Here is a 13,967-nt window from a genome sequence, read left to right as displayed (position 1 = left end):
AGGCGATAAACCTGGACTAGAGACTTGTGTGGTTAGTCAGGTCGTGGTCTACACCCACGTCGGCTTTCGCTTGAAGTCTGCCGAGCACATGTCGTGTGCAGACGCTAAGTGGTGGAAACATGTGTGACGAAGTACACCCCTGCAGGGTTATAAATGATCTATTCGAATAGCCGTGTCCACGGTGAAGGACTTCTGGGTTGCCTATAACAGTTCATAGACAAGTGAAAGTGGATACTCTAAAACTTGCAAGATAAGTGTGAGTGCTATGGATGGCCTTCTCGTAGGGAGACGAGAGCGGATCCATAGTGGTGTATTGAATGGTGAATTTGTGGACTCGTGTGCGCCACCTCAAAAGAGTTGCTTGCAGTCGTAGTTCAGATAGCCACCAAGTCAAAGCTGGCTTGCTGCAGTTAAACTCCACCACCCCCCCCCCCTTTGTTGATACCGATGCATATGTAGCTAGTTCTGATGTAAGTCTTGCTGAGTACTCTTGTACTCACGTTTGCTTAATTTATGTTTTGCAGAGAGACTCCAGTCTCGCTAGTAGTTTCACGTGGACTTCGACGTTAGCTTGATACCTCAGCTACCATCTTGTGCCCTCGGCAGGATCTGGTAGATAGTCAGGCTTCTTAGCCTTTTCCATTTGTAGATGTCTGTACTCAAACATGTTAAGCTTCCTCATGTGCTTTGAATTGTATGCTATGATTGTTGGGTCATGAGACCCATGTTTGTAATATCTCGCTCCTCGGAGCCTAATGAATAAATACTTGAGTTGTAGAGTTATGTTGTGATGCCATGTTGTATTTACACATATCGAGCATATTGTGTGTATGATTGAAATGCTTGGTATGTGTGGGATCCGACAACCTAGTTGTTTATCCTTGGCAGCCTCTCTTATGGGGAAATATAGTCTAGTGCTTCCATGAGCCATAGTAGTCCGCTACAGCCCGGTTCACCGGAGTCCTGCTAGCCCAGCACTACTGCTCAGGACACTTGACTGGCCGGCATGTGTTTCACTTCGTTCCTGTGTCTGTCCCTTCGGGGAAATGTCACGCGGTGACATCCGGAGTCCTGCCTAGCCTGCTACAGCCCGGGTTAGCGGAGTCCTGTTAGCCCGGTGCTACAGCCCGGATTCACACGTTGTTGGCCGACATGCTCGAAGTTGATTCATGTATGCCTGTTCCCATGGGTTAGTGCCTCTTTGGGTTCACGACTAGCCATGTCGGCCCGGGTTCTCTATCATATGGATGCTAGCGCCACTATCATATACGTGAGCCAAAAGGCGCAAACGGTCCCGGGCCAGGTAAGGTGGCACCCGTGGGAATACCGTGCGTGAGGCCACAAAGTGATATGATGTGTTACATGCTAGATCGGTGTGACTTAGGATCAGGGTCCTGACACAAAACAAGTCAGCAGATTAGATTTGTGGAAATATTATTCTCTCTACGGTGGTATGTGGAACTTATTTTGCAGGGTCGGACACTATCCTTGTATTCAAATTCTTCCGTGGTGTATTCGGAGGAGGAACCCGCCTTGCAATGCCGAAGACAATACTGCGCGCCGGACTCATCATCATTGAAGCCTAGTTCAGGGGCTACTGAGGGAGTCCTGGATTAGGGGGTCTCCGGACAGCCGGACTGTTGGACTATGAAGATACAAGATTGAAGACTTCGTCTCGTGTCCGGATAGGACTCTACTTGGCGTGGAAGGCAAGCTAGGCAGTACGGATATGTATATCTCCTCCTTTGTAACCGACCTTGTGTAACCCTAGCCCCTTCCGGTGTCTATATAAACCGGAGGGTTTTAGTCCGTAGGACAACTTACAATCATACCATAGGCTAGCTTCTAGGGTTTAGCCTCTCTGATCTCATGGTAGATCAACTCTTGTAATACTCATATCATCAAGAATAAATCAAGCAGGACGTAGGGTTTTACCTCCATCAAGAGGGCCCGAACCTGGGTAAAACATCGTGTCCCCTGCCTCCTGTTACCATCCGCCTTAGACGCACAGTTCGGGACCCCCTACCCGAGATCCACCGGTTTTGACACCGACAATGACCATCTCCCTAAACTGAAATTGAATATTCCACCATTTCAGGGTAGATATGTTCCTGATATATATCTTACTTGGGAGTTAGAAACTGAACAACGATTTACATGTTTACAATATCCTGAGGAGAGACGTGTTCCTGCTGCTGTTTGTGCTTTCACTAGTTTTGCATGTGTTTGGTGGTGTGAGCATTGTAGATTATATCATATCCAGCTACTTGGGCTGCTTTGAAAACTGCTATGCATACTCGTTGGGTTCCACCACAACGTGAATTACTTTAAAAATTGCAACGTTTAAGACAAGGAAAAAATTATGTAGAAGAATATTATCAGGAATTACAAACTGGCATGATTAGATGTGGTATTGTTGACGAGAATGAAGCTATGCATGCACGTTTTATGGGTGGATTAAATAGAGAGATTCTGACCATTCTAGAGTATAAGGACTATACTAATATCACTCGTTTATTCCATCTTGCTTGTAAAGCTGAACGTGAAGTGCAGGATCGACAGGCATTGGCGTGAACTAACTTTTCTGCAGGTCGATCTTCATCATGGACACCATGTGCATCCTCTACTTCCACTGCACCAGCATCTCCATTAGGTGCCCCCTCCAGGCGTTATACAAGAAAGCAGGCACAACCACCACTATCTGCCAAGAGCACACCTGCCAGGCCTGCGTAGAGCTCTTCTTCTTCCATGGCATCAACAGGGCACACAAGTGATATTATTTGTCGTCATTGTAAGGGAAGAGGACATTTTGCGAGAGAATTCAAATCTCAGCGTGTGATGATTGTTACTGAGGATGGTGGGTATGAGTCCGCTAGTGACTATGATGAGGAGACTTTGGCTCTTATTACACATGAAGAACACGGTGGAGATGATTCTGATCATGAGACGCAATACATGGCCGCTGAAGATGCTGACAGGTATGAATGTTTAGTTGCTCAACGTGTTTTGAGTGTGCAGGTTACACAAGCCGAGCAAAATCAGAGGCATAATTTGTTCCATACAAAGGGAGTTGTGAAGGAACATTCTGTTCGCGTCATCATAGATGGAGGGAGCTGCAATAACTTGGCTAGCATGGAGATGGTGGATAAGCTATCTCTCACCACAAGACCACATCCACATCCTTACTACATCCAATGGTTCAACAACAGCGGCAAAGTTAAGGTAACACGTACTGTTCGTGTGCATTTTAGTATCTCTACATATGCTGATTATGTTGATTGTGATGTGGTACCTATGCAAGCATGTTCCTTATTACTTAGTAGACCATGGCAATTTGATAAAAATTCTGTACACCATGGTAGAAACAATCAGTATACTCTTGTTCATAAGGATAAAAATATTACTTTGCTTTCTATGACTCCTGATTCCATTTTGAAAGATGATATTAATAGAGCTAATAAAGCAAAACAGGAGAAAAATAAGAGTGAAAATCAGATTGTGGCAAAAGAATTTGAGCAACAAATGAAGCCTAATAATAAACCATCTAGTGTTGCTTCTGAAATTAAATTGAAAAGTGCATGTTTACTTGCCACCAAATCTGATATTGATGATCTAGATTTTAGCAAATCTATTTGCTATGCTTTTGTGTGCAAAGAGTCATTATTTTCATTCAAGGCCGTGCCTTCCTCTTTGCCTCCTGCTGTCACTAACATTTTGCAGGAGTTCGCTGACGTCTTTCCACAAGACGTGCCACCGGGATTACCACCTATTCGAGGGATTGAGTATCAAATTGATTTAATTCCCGGTGCTTCATTACCCAACTGTGCACCGTACCGTACCAATCCAGAGGAGACGAAGGAGATTATGCGTCAAGTACAAGAACTGCTCGACAAAGGTTATATACGCAAATCCCTTAGTCCTTGCGTTGTTCCTATCATTTTAGTGCCGAAAAAGGATGGTACGTCGTGTATGTGCGTTGACTGTAAAGGCATTAATACTATTACTATTCGTTATCGTCATCCTATTCCTAGGCTAGATGATATGCTTGATGAATTGAGTGGCTCTACAATATTCTCCAAAGTTGATTTGCATAGTGGATACCATCAAATTCGTATGAAATTGGGAGATGAATAGAAAACAGCATTTAAAACTAAGTTTGGATTATATGAGTGGTTAGTCATGCTTTTTGGGTTAACTAATGCACCTACTACTTTCATGAGATTAATGAACGAAGTTTTACGTGCTTTCATTGGACGATTTGTGGTAGTTTACTTTGATGACATATTGATTTATAGCAAATCTTTGGAGGAACATTTGGAACATTTACGTGCTTTTTTATTGCTCTGCGTGATGCATGTTTGTTTGGTAACCTTGAAAAGTGCACCTTTTGCACCGACCGAGTATCTTTTCTTGGCTATGTTGTTACTCCACATGGAATTGAAGTTGATAAAGCCAAGATTGAAGCTATTGAGAGTTGGCCGTAGCCCAAAACGGTCACACAAGTGAGGAGTTTCCTTGGCCTCGCTGGTTTCTATAGGCGTTTTGTGAGAGATTTCAGCACCATTGCTGCACCTCTCAACGAGCTTACAAAGAAGGATGTGCCTTTTGTTTGGGGTACCGCACAGGAAGAAGCCTTCACGATATTGAAACATAAGTTGACACATGCTCCTTTACTCCAACTTCCTAATTTTAATAAGACTTTTGAGCTTGAATGTGATGCTAGTGGAATTGGATTAGGAGATGTGTTATTACAAGATGGCAAACATGTTGCATGCTTTTCTGAAAAATTGAGTGGGCCTAATCTGAACTATGCTACTTATGGTAAAGAATTATATGCTCTTGTTCGGACCTTAGAAACATGGCAACATTATTTATGGCCCAAGGAATTTGCTATACATTCTGATCATGAGTATTTGAAACACATTAAAAGTCAAGCAAAACTGAACTGTAGACATGCTAAATGGGTTGAATTCATTGAGACTTTCCCTTATGTCATTAAACACAAGAAGGGTAAAGAAAATGTTATTGCTGATGCATTGTTTCGTCGTTATACTATGCTTTCACAACTTGACTTTCAAATATTTGGTTTGGAGACTATCAAAGATCAATATGTGCATGATGCTGAATTTAAAGATGTATTGCAGAATTGTAAGGAAGGGAGAACTTGGAACAAGTTCGTTCTTAACGATGGATTTGTGTTTCGTGCTAACAAGCTATGCATTCCAGCTAGCTCCGTTCGTCTTTTGTTGTTGCAGGAGGCGCATGGAGGAGGATTAATGGGACACTTTGGCGTCAAGAAGACGGAGGATATAGTTGCTACACATTTCTTTTGGCCAAAGATGAGACGGGATGTTGGGCGTTTTGTTGCTCGCTGCACTACATGTCAAAAAGCTAAGTCGCGACTCAATCCTCATGGTTTATATATGCCTTTGCATGTACCTAGTGTTCCTTGGGAGGATATATCTATGGACTTTGTTTTATGTTTACCTCGAACAAAGAAGGGGAGGAATAGCATATTTGTTGTCGTGGATAGGTTCTCGAAAATGGCACACTTTATACCATGTCATAAAAGCGATGATGCTGTTAATGTTGTTGATTTGTTCTTTCATGAAATTATTCGCTTGCATGGTGTGCCAAATACTATTGTTTCAGATCGTGATACTAAATTTCTTAGCCACTCTTGGAGATGTTTATGGGCTAAGTTGGGGACTAAACTGCTTTTTAGTACTACTTGTCACCCCCAAACTGATGGACAAACTGAAGTAGTCAATAGAACATTGTCTACTATGCTTAGGGCTGTTTTGAAGAATAATAAGAAAATATGAGAAGAATGCTTGCCTCATATTGAATTTGCTTATAATCGTTCATTGCATTCTACTATTAAGATGTGCCCTTTTGAAATTGTGTATGGTTTCCTACTTCGTGCACCTATTGATTTGTTGCCTCTTCCATCTTTGGAGAAGCTTAATTTTGATGCTAAAGAACGTGTTGAATTGATTTTAAAAATGCATGAGTTAACTAAGGAAAACATTGAGCGTATGAATGCTAAATATAAACTTGCTGGAGATAAGGGTAGAAAATATGTTGTGTTTGCACCGGGAGATCTTGTTTGGTTACATTTACGTAAGGATAGATTCCCTAATTTGCGCAAATCAAAGCTAATGCCACGTGCTGCTGGTCCTTTTAAGGTGTTAGAGAAAATAAATAATAATGCATATAAACTTGAGCTGCCTGCGGATTTTGGGGTTAGTCCCACTTTTAACATTACAGATTTGAAACCTTATTTGGGTAAGGAAGATGAGCTTCCGTCAAGGACGACTTCATTTCAAGAAGGGGAGGATGATGAGGACATCAATACCATTGTTACACCCACAGCCCCTGCTGCTATACATATTGGACCAATTACTAGAGCTCGCGCACGCCAATTGAATTATCAGGTACTTTCGTTTCTTGGTAATGATTCTGATGTTCATGAGAATATGATGCTGCCTAAATTGGATACATTTGTTTTGCTTATAAATGAAGGGCCCAGCATGGATAAGAGGGATGAACACTGGAGCAAGACCAAGCATGGAGATGATGGCATGCGCAAGGGGATCAAGAACGAAGTTACAGGTGATGATTTCAGGACTTTGAAGCCACCATAAGGAGTGCATGAAGCCTTGGACGAAATATACAAGATGCCATTTCGTAAATTTCGTCCAGAGGCTATTCTAGATGTTGCGCCACCTTATTATTGGGCCAGGCCCATGTATTTTCGAAATACTTAAGTATAGATTGTTTTTAGAGTCCGTATGTGTGGGGAAACAAGAGTTATGGTTGGTTTCGGACCCCTCCTCCAAGGGCCACGAAATTCCCCCTCTTCCTTCATATATACAGCCCTTAGGGCGTCGTTTAGACTTTGGATCTTGTTTAGATTAAAAGTTCGCCATAGCTGCAATTTCGCGTACTTCGTTTGTGTCCAACGACCAGACCAAGACGTCACAGAAACCCACCTTCATTAATAAAGTTTTCCTCTTTATTCACAATATCCAGATTGCAATCTCAGTTTCTTGCTTGTTCTTCATTTGCTCGCAGGAAATAGACCCTCATGGTCAGGTTGATCGTGCTCCGGCGTGGTCAATAACCCCCAGAAGTTGGTTTAGCAATTGCTAAGGCGCGACGTCTTCGCACGTTCGTAGTCGGATCGTCAAAGTCGACTCCCACAGAAAACGATATCTATCTCATCGAAACATCGGGACACCTTCGCCTCTATAAAAAATTGTCCAACAAAGATACAAAGACATGGAAGCTTCGGAAGGCAAATTCTTCAAACTAGAGCATTGTTGGGACTTGCTCAAAGAGTGCGAGAAGTGGAAGTTTATTGACAAACAATCCCCATCGAAGAGAGGTTCACTTACAAATATGGATGAAGATGAGGATGATGATGGCCCAAGAAACTTGAACAAGCCCGATGGCGACAAGTAGACTAAGGAGAAGATGAAGAGAGAGCACGAAGCGTCGAACTTGCGGGACAAGATTGATGCCATGGTGCAATCAAATGAGTTGATGTTAGCGAAGACGTTGGAGATTAAGAAAGAGTTGGCCGAGAAGAAAACACGGGAGAAGCAAGAAAAATGGCAATTGCTCAAGGACGAGGGGCTGCGCAAAGCGGCCATTGAGGAGAGAAGAGCACGCGCCGCTGAAAACAAAGCCATGTCCAAGTTGCTTGCCGAAGAGAACAAGATCATGACATTGAACCGCAATGACATGGACGACCTCACCAAAGAATGTCATGATATGGCAAGAAGAGAAATCTTGAAGAGGAGAATGGTTGCGTTGGCCAGTGCGTGTTACAGTGTCGGAGATGTTTTCTCAACGGGGTTTAGGACCAATGTCGCCGATGCGTTCAGTGCACCAGCCGATGATTTCGGTGCGGGAGTTGGAACAAGCGCCGGAGGTGGACTCGGTGATTCCAATGACCTCCATGGACTTGATGGCGCGGAGTGAAGATCGACCAAGATAATGTCGGACGTGGTCGTCACTTTTGCAAGACCCCCTTTTGCGTTTGTCCTACAAAACTAAGCTTTTATTTGCGTGTGAAATGTGTTCTATTGTTTGAATTTGAACTCATTTGTCGGAATCGATGTCAAATTCGATAATTGGGTGTCTTCGATTTGCGGGTCGACGCGGCAGTGCCCGAGCAGACCCCGCGTAGCCGACCCGTAAAAGAGCACATTCACCGAATATCCTTTTTTACGGGTCCATTTTGCGGGGTCTGAGTGTGACCTCGCCCGCGTCGGCCCGCATATACCCTTTTCCGCAAACTGCAAAAGCCTTATGCGGGTCGGCGTTTTACGGGGTCTGCTAGAGTTGCTCTAATGAGTACGGCACGCATAATCCGCTTCCCCAATTATCTTGTTTTGCCATCAAAGGCCATTACGAGGGGAGGTTGAAAGTTGAGACAGCTAGTGCTACTCTTGGGGTTGGAGGTGCATGGGCCCAATTATTGGAATAAAAGACAAAAAGAAAAGACACTCTTCACTTGGAAGACAGAGACAAAGATTGTGTTTATAGGTTTAGCACCTAGTGCTTTTCATTGTTTAGCTAGGCTAGGAGTAGTCGACGAGAAGCATGTAACCATCATGCCATGTCTTTTTGTGGCCAATGCCAACCTCCAATTTGTTTGCTGTAGGGGCAGCAGATACATACATTGCTGCTATGCCCTACAGGTTAGTTATGCACAAGGACAACACCAACCAATACAACTGACAGCACACGGTATGAAATGAAGTTGCTGGCTGCCCTGGATGTATGCAAGATTGAACTTTGCTAGATAGCATTGCATTGGTAGGTCAGTATTAAGCTTGAACAGCAGTACACATGAACAACAATCAAGAATTTAGCTTCTCACTTTGTCAACATAGTAACACAGGGAAAATGTTTCAGAAGTTATTGTCGCACTGGCCATGCCGGGAAATTTAATGGCCAGATGAGGGAACCTTAGATTACATATAAGCAAAAGCAAGCCAATTGGCAAAATTGTATTGCAAAAATAACCATCTAAGGAAAGCAGGTCGTTTGTGGAGATACAAATATTTACGGGGATAATGAGAATCCGGAAGCAAGCTTCTGAAAGTGTTTGTTTTTTTGTTTTGTTTTTTTTTTGCGGGGATTCTGAAAGTGTTTGTGCTTGGTTTATAACCTGCAGCCCTGATCCCCATTGATACCATTTCCAAAACCTCGTTGGGAACATCAACCAAATATGACCAGTTCAACTTATGGTTGAGACCGTGAGTACTTGCCCTTGACTTCTGTGTGTACAAAGTACAGCCCTTTGAGCACAAGTCGGGAACACATAGCAGACCTGATACGTGGCATCACAACTGATTATAATAGACAGGAAGGGAAACCTTATATCAGTAACTTTTTCAGAGAGAAAGCCATACATTTGCACTGTAACTCAGCATAAACAACATTGTAAAAGAAGTTCTGACCCGATGCGTGTGCTTTCCTAGAAACATGCGCAACAGAATCTATTTAACTTAGCAGAGCTTTACCATATAAATCATGTTTACACTAAAACACACAAACGCGCAACTGATTGGGATTCATTCTGTATCAGGTGGAAGACATCAAAATGACACAAAAGTGCAGCCAAACACCAAGAAAAAACAAAACGGAAACACTAAAACACCAAGATGTGTAACAAGGGATTATGCCAGGAAAAACATGACACTGCACTCACCCAGTGTGTAAGTTTGCCCTGAATAAAAGCATCTCAAGAAACTTGTGGTGACCAAAAGAAGATGCCAGTCTCAACTAAGTGATGTCCAGTACACCTTTAAATAAATACATGTTCCTAAAGCATGAAGGTTGATGCACAAAGATGTACTGCGTTAGGCTTTCTTCCTGGCAAAGTGATGAAAAGAGACTTGGGACAGTAATTGAAACGTGAGTCTGAGTTGTTGCCTCTGACTAAACAGGTAGAGTTCCAACTCAGGATGTCACAGCTGTGGTTGTACGAAAAGGAACACGGGAGAGAACAGTTGAGTTTGTCAGAACTCAGAAAACATAAAGAGTTTCAGGTTGAGATCAAGTTGTCATTTTCAGTAAAACAGAACTTGTCACCTTTCTACTGCATGACTTACAGGAAAATTGCTTATATAATTTTAAGAAGTTTTAAATTGTGTCACAACATAATACAACAAGATTAAGCCATTCATCTAAAGACTACAAGTCATCACTACCAACTAGGCTGGAGCTCCACAGTTCAGTGCCTTGTGTTGCCCTCATGCCTTAACATCCGAAGATAGCATATGTTCTTTCCTTTTTCACGCAGTCTTGATGAGAACCTCAAGAGTGCATATTCCACCAGACAGCAGCAGCGAAGAAAATGTTGTGGGTGGTACTTAAAATCTGCAGTTCACAGACATTGATTCAAAAAAAATAAGGTCCACAAGTTCAAAGTTGGTAGCTAATAGTACAAGCCATATGTCAAGTGAAAAAGAGTTAAGTAACCATCAAGCCTTTTCGTGTCTAAGACATGCTGCCAGCACTGGTCAATGTATTGCGTTTTTGCTCCTGTTTATAAGTAACTAACAAGATCATAGTGAGGACTGAGGAGCAATACCTATTTTACATCATATGTGATCCCTACTCCAGAAATTCTTCCATGAGACCCTATTAAAATTAAACAGAATATTATTCGCACTGGAAACATTCAGGAGTGGGAAAATACAGTGTAACAGATAGCAAACCTGTGATATAAATTGTTCTGCATCTGTGCGTCTAAGGAAATGGAGTGAATTTTTTGTCAATGACACAGAATGGTCACCAAGAGATACTTCACCAATGTCCTCCAGCACCCGAACCTGGATATAAGGATCCTTGGGGGGTACCATGTCCTATAAAAAATGTACAAAAAAGTCCAGTAATCGTGTTCATCAACAAAAAGTGAATGAAACAGGAAACATACATACCACTGTTAAATCTATATCCATCTCTGAGATATAAGACTTAATGGCTGAAGAGTGGCTTCTGAAGTACTCTTTCTCTGAAAAATTGAGCTTTTCTTGTATTTCATGAGGAAGCACAGGACCAATTTTCCATCTAAAACTCCGAATAGTTTCTGCTCGGTTGTACCTAGTTGGTTACAATGATTTCAGCTAGTGTACACCCAAAAGCAGGTTAAGCATGTATAATCAGCATTGAAGGGGAGAGAGAGCCCGATGTGAGATTTGAATAGTGTACATGTAAGCCATGAGGCATCTTTTGTTGCGGAGCAGCGAGAGATGGTGGATAGCTGCACCATAGTGGTCTTCGTTTCTTGTTGTTTCAATGTCTAAATTTTGCTCCACCATTTTTCTGTCATAAACATAAAGCAGATCAGGCGTTTGAATAGTCTGTACACTTTGATGTGAGGATAGCAACTAAGGATGCTGTTGGTTCAATGCAGTTAGTTTATTTTGCTGATGAAATGGTGAAATTAATCGGTTACTCACAGGTCGAGGTTATATGAGCATCAACATTCTAATAGGGTGCAAGTACCTGATCAATGCCTGAAACTGTGCATTGTGCTCACCGCACTCTCTAATGACCTGATCAAATACATCGCTCTGCAAATTCCATAAGACAACAAGTTAGGGATCAGCATAATGGACAAATTAAAAGGAACTGTAGCTACCATAATCATACTGCCAAAACAGTACAAGAATATGACGCAGTGCTGCAGCTAATGCCAAAGTTCCGTCCTAAAGATGTCACGGCAGTACAATTTATCATTCGCACAAGTAATGAATACTTTGACAGCAATATCATGGAATTCGTTTCTAAAAAAAATCATGGAATTCGGTACCATGAACCATGCAGTTTAGCCGGTATGGGTTGGCTCACACAATTGCAAGGAAGAGTGGCGTGAAGCACTTGAGAGTAAACAGATGTTGGTTAACAGCTGCCATAACCTTAAAGCCGGACCAATCACTAACAATTGTACCGAGGCTTTGTGCAGTTCAGGTGCCAGCACATAACACTTGCTGATAAATAATACTCTCACAAACAAAATTCAACGAAATTCCGCTCTAACATAGTAACAAGGATGCAGAACCCTAAGGCTTGTCTGGAGATCCGGAGCTCTTAGGAGTAAACACATAACAAACCGCATAGGATGCGAGAACATAACAATTCCCATAGGGCTGTAAAATAGACAGTTTATAAATCCAATTTCTCGCATACAGACACCTAACAAAACCAGATTGAGCAAAATTGGGCCCTAAAACAGACGCATCAAGGTAACCAGAGCACCGCGGACCCGGATTCAAAGCCAGCGACCAGGGACTGCGAGCGCGTATGGAGTAGAGAGGCGAAGAATTACGTTGAAAACCACGAGCTGGCCGGGCTCGCAGGCGTCGAGCTCCTTCAGCAGCTGCGACGCGCGCCTCGCGTACATCCTGCGCCTCCTCCTCCAGGCCCTCCTGCCGCCGCGCACGAAGTGTTCGACGGAATGGCGCTGCGGGACAGGGCCGGATCTGCCACGGCTGGAGCCTGGGGACGGCGGGGACGGCAGATCGCGCGCGGCGGGCGTTGTGTTGGGGGCTCGGCCGGGCGGGAGGCGCGAGCGGTGGGGGAGAAGGGGAATTTGGCGTGGCCGCGCGGGAAATTTTTGGTGGACTCGGTTTGGGAGGCGGGAGGGGGATGAGGATTAGACGAGCCGCGAGCGTGGTTTGTTTGGTCACTTTCTTTGGCTGCGGCGAACAGCACTCTTGCCGCGTGTGCAGCATGCCGTCTGCGCGCGTCTGTTTCTTTTTTCTTTCGCGTGCGTCCCATTTTAGTCAGTGGCACATAGGCCATTCCCCCCTCTCCTATCAACAACCAACACTCCCGGCCACCACGCCCTCGACGCTGTCGCACAGTTCCGGCTAGTTGTACGCTGCCCAGGCCACCGTCCGCACCCACAACCTCCCACAGCAGCACGCCGCACCCGCCGACCGCTCTTGCGGGTGTTGGTGGATTGTTTTCGCCGCCGTCGGAGAGCCCCCACAACCACACCACCCCCTAGCCTCCTCCGCCGACAGCAACACCGGTCACCTCCATGTCGTGGTCTGGGAGAGACATAGGGCTCTTCATCGAGCGGCTTCTTCCACCGTGCCCGCAAGGTGTTCGACGTTTCGCTCTCAGGTACAAATGGATAGTGGCGATGAGTACTTTTTCAACAACTTCATCTGCGATTCAGACGATTCGTTGTCAGGCAATGAGGAGATTGTGGTTTCTACTTTGGTCATTCATGACCACATTGCTAACCAGCGACCGATGTTCAGGGGCTCGATTTTCGGGGCATTGCTTTGACGTTGAATCGCAATAGAGCGAGTGGTCATTGCCTACTCTTGGAGGACTACTTCAAGTCCGCTTCCCCACTTCAAACACAACCTATTCCGACACCACTTCTGGATGGTTAGACATGTGTTCAATCTTAGCCGGGAGGGGGGTGGCATGCGATGATTATTTCGTATGCAAGGAGGATGCCCTGGAAAGGTTGGCTTCTCCTCTTGTCAGAACTGCACTGCAGCTATTCGGATGCTTGCGTACGGAATACTCGATGATCTGATGAGTATGTACGCATGAGTGAGTCCACGTGCCTAGAATCCATGTAGAGGTTATGCGAGGTTGTGGTAGTAGTGTTTGGCCCGGAGTACTTGAGAAAGTCAACTGCTGCAGATACAGCCCGGTTGTTGGCGATCAATGTCGATAGGGGCTTTTCTAAGGATGTTTGGTAGCATAGATTGTATGCACCGGAAGTGGAAGAACTATCCATCTGCTTGGCAAGGATAGTATAGGGGCCATGTGAAAGCTTGCATTGTCATACTTGAGGCCGTGGCTTCACAATATCTCTAGATTGCACTATTTCTTCAGCAATGGCCGGCTGTCACAATGACATCAACGTGCTTCAGCGCTCTCTAGTGTTCGCAAGGCTTTCAGAAGGCAACTGCTCA

The 13,967-nt window shown here is 44.1% G+C and overlaps 1 protein-coding gene across 1 annotated transcript; it reads right to left on the bottom strand.

The window, feature by feature from the left end:
• Positions 1-10,040: 10,040 nt before the first annotated feature.
• PSF1 (partner of SLD five 1) lies at positions 10,041-12,738 on the bottom strand. The gene is made up of 7 exons (XM_048698881.2): positions 12,353-12,738; positions 11,530-11,597; positions 11,233-11,346; positions 10,962-11,124; positions 10,740-10,886; positions 10,613-10,662; positions 10,041-10,398 (listed from the first exon to the last, which is right to left on the bottom strand). Exons 1-6 carry the CDS (start codon positions 12,425-12,427, stop codon positions 10,636-10,638), a joined length of 594 nt encoding a protein of 197 aa, XP_048554838.1. The 5' UTR covers positions 12,428-12,738; the 3' UTR covers positions 10,041-10,398; positions 10,613-10,635.
• Positions 12,739-13,967: the final 1,229 nt, after the last annotated feature.

Source organism: Triticum urartu, chromosome 1A (genome assembly GCF_056163025.1).
Source record: "Triticum urartu cultivar PI428250 chromosome 1A, HENAU_Tu73, whole genome shotgun sequence".
Taxonomy (NCBI): Eukaryota; Viridiplantae; Streptophyta; class Magnoliopsida; order Poales; family Poaceae; genus Triticum; species Triticum urartu.
This window is presented reverse-complemented; position numbering and strand designations above follow the sequence as displayed.

Excerpts from the sequence above, each read along its gene's own strand:
- PSF1 (XM_048698881.2), bottom strand. The coding sequence starts at position 12,427 with ATGTACGCGAGGCGCGCGTCGCAGCTGCTGAAGGAGCTCGACGCCTGC. Across the intron at positions 11,125-11,232 it reads AGATGCCTCATGGCTTACAT|GTACAACCGAGCAGAAACTA; the intron begins GTACACTATTCA and ends GTAACCAACTAG. Across the intron at positions 10,663-10,739 it reads CAGAACAATTTATATCACAG|GGTCTCATGGAAGAATTTCT; the intron begins GTTTGCTATCTG and ends TAATTTTAATAG.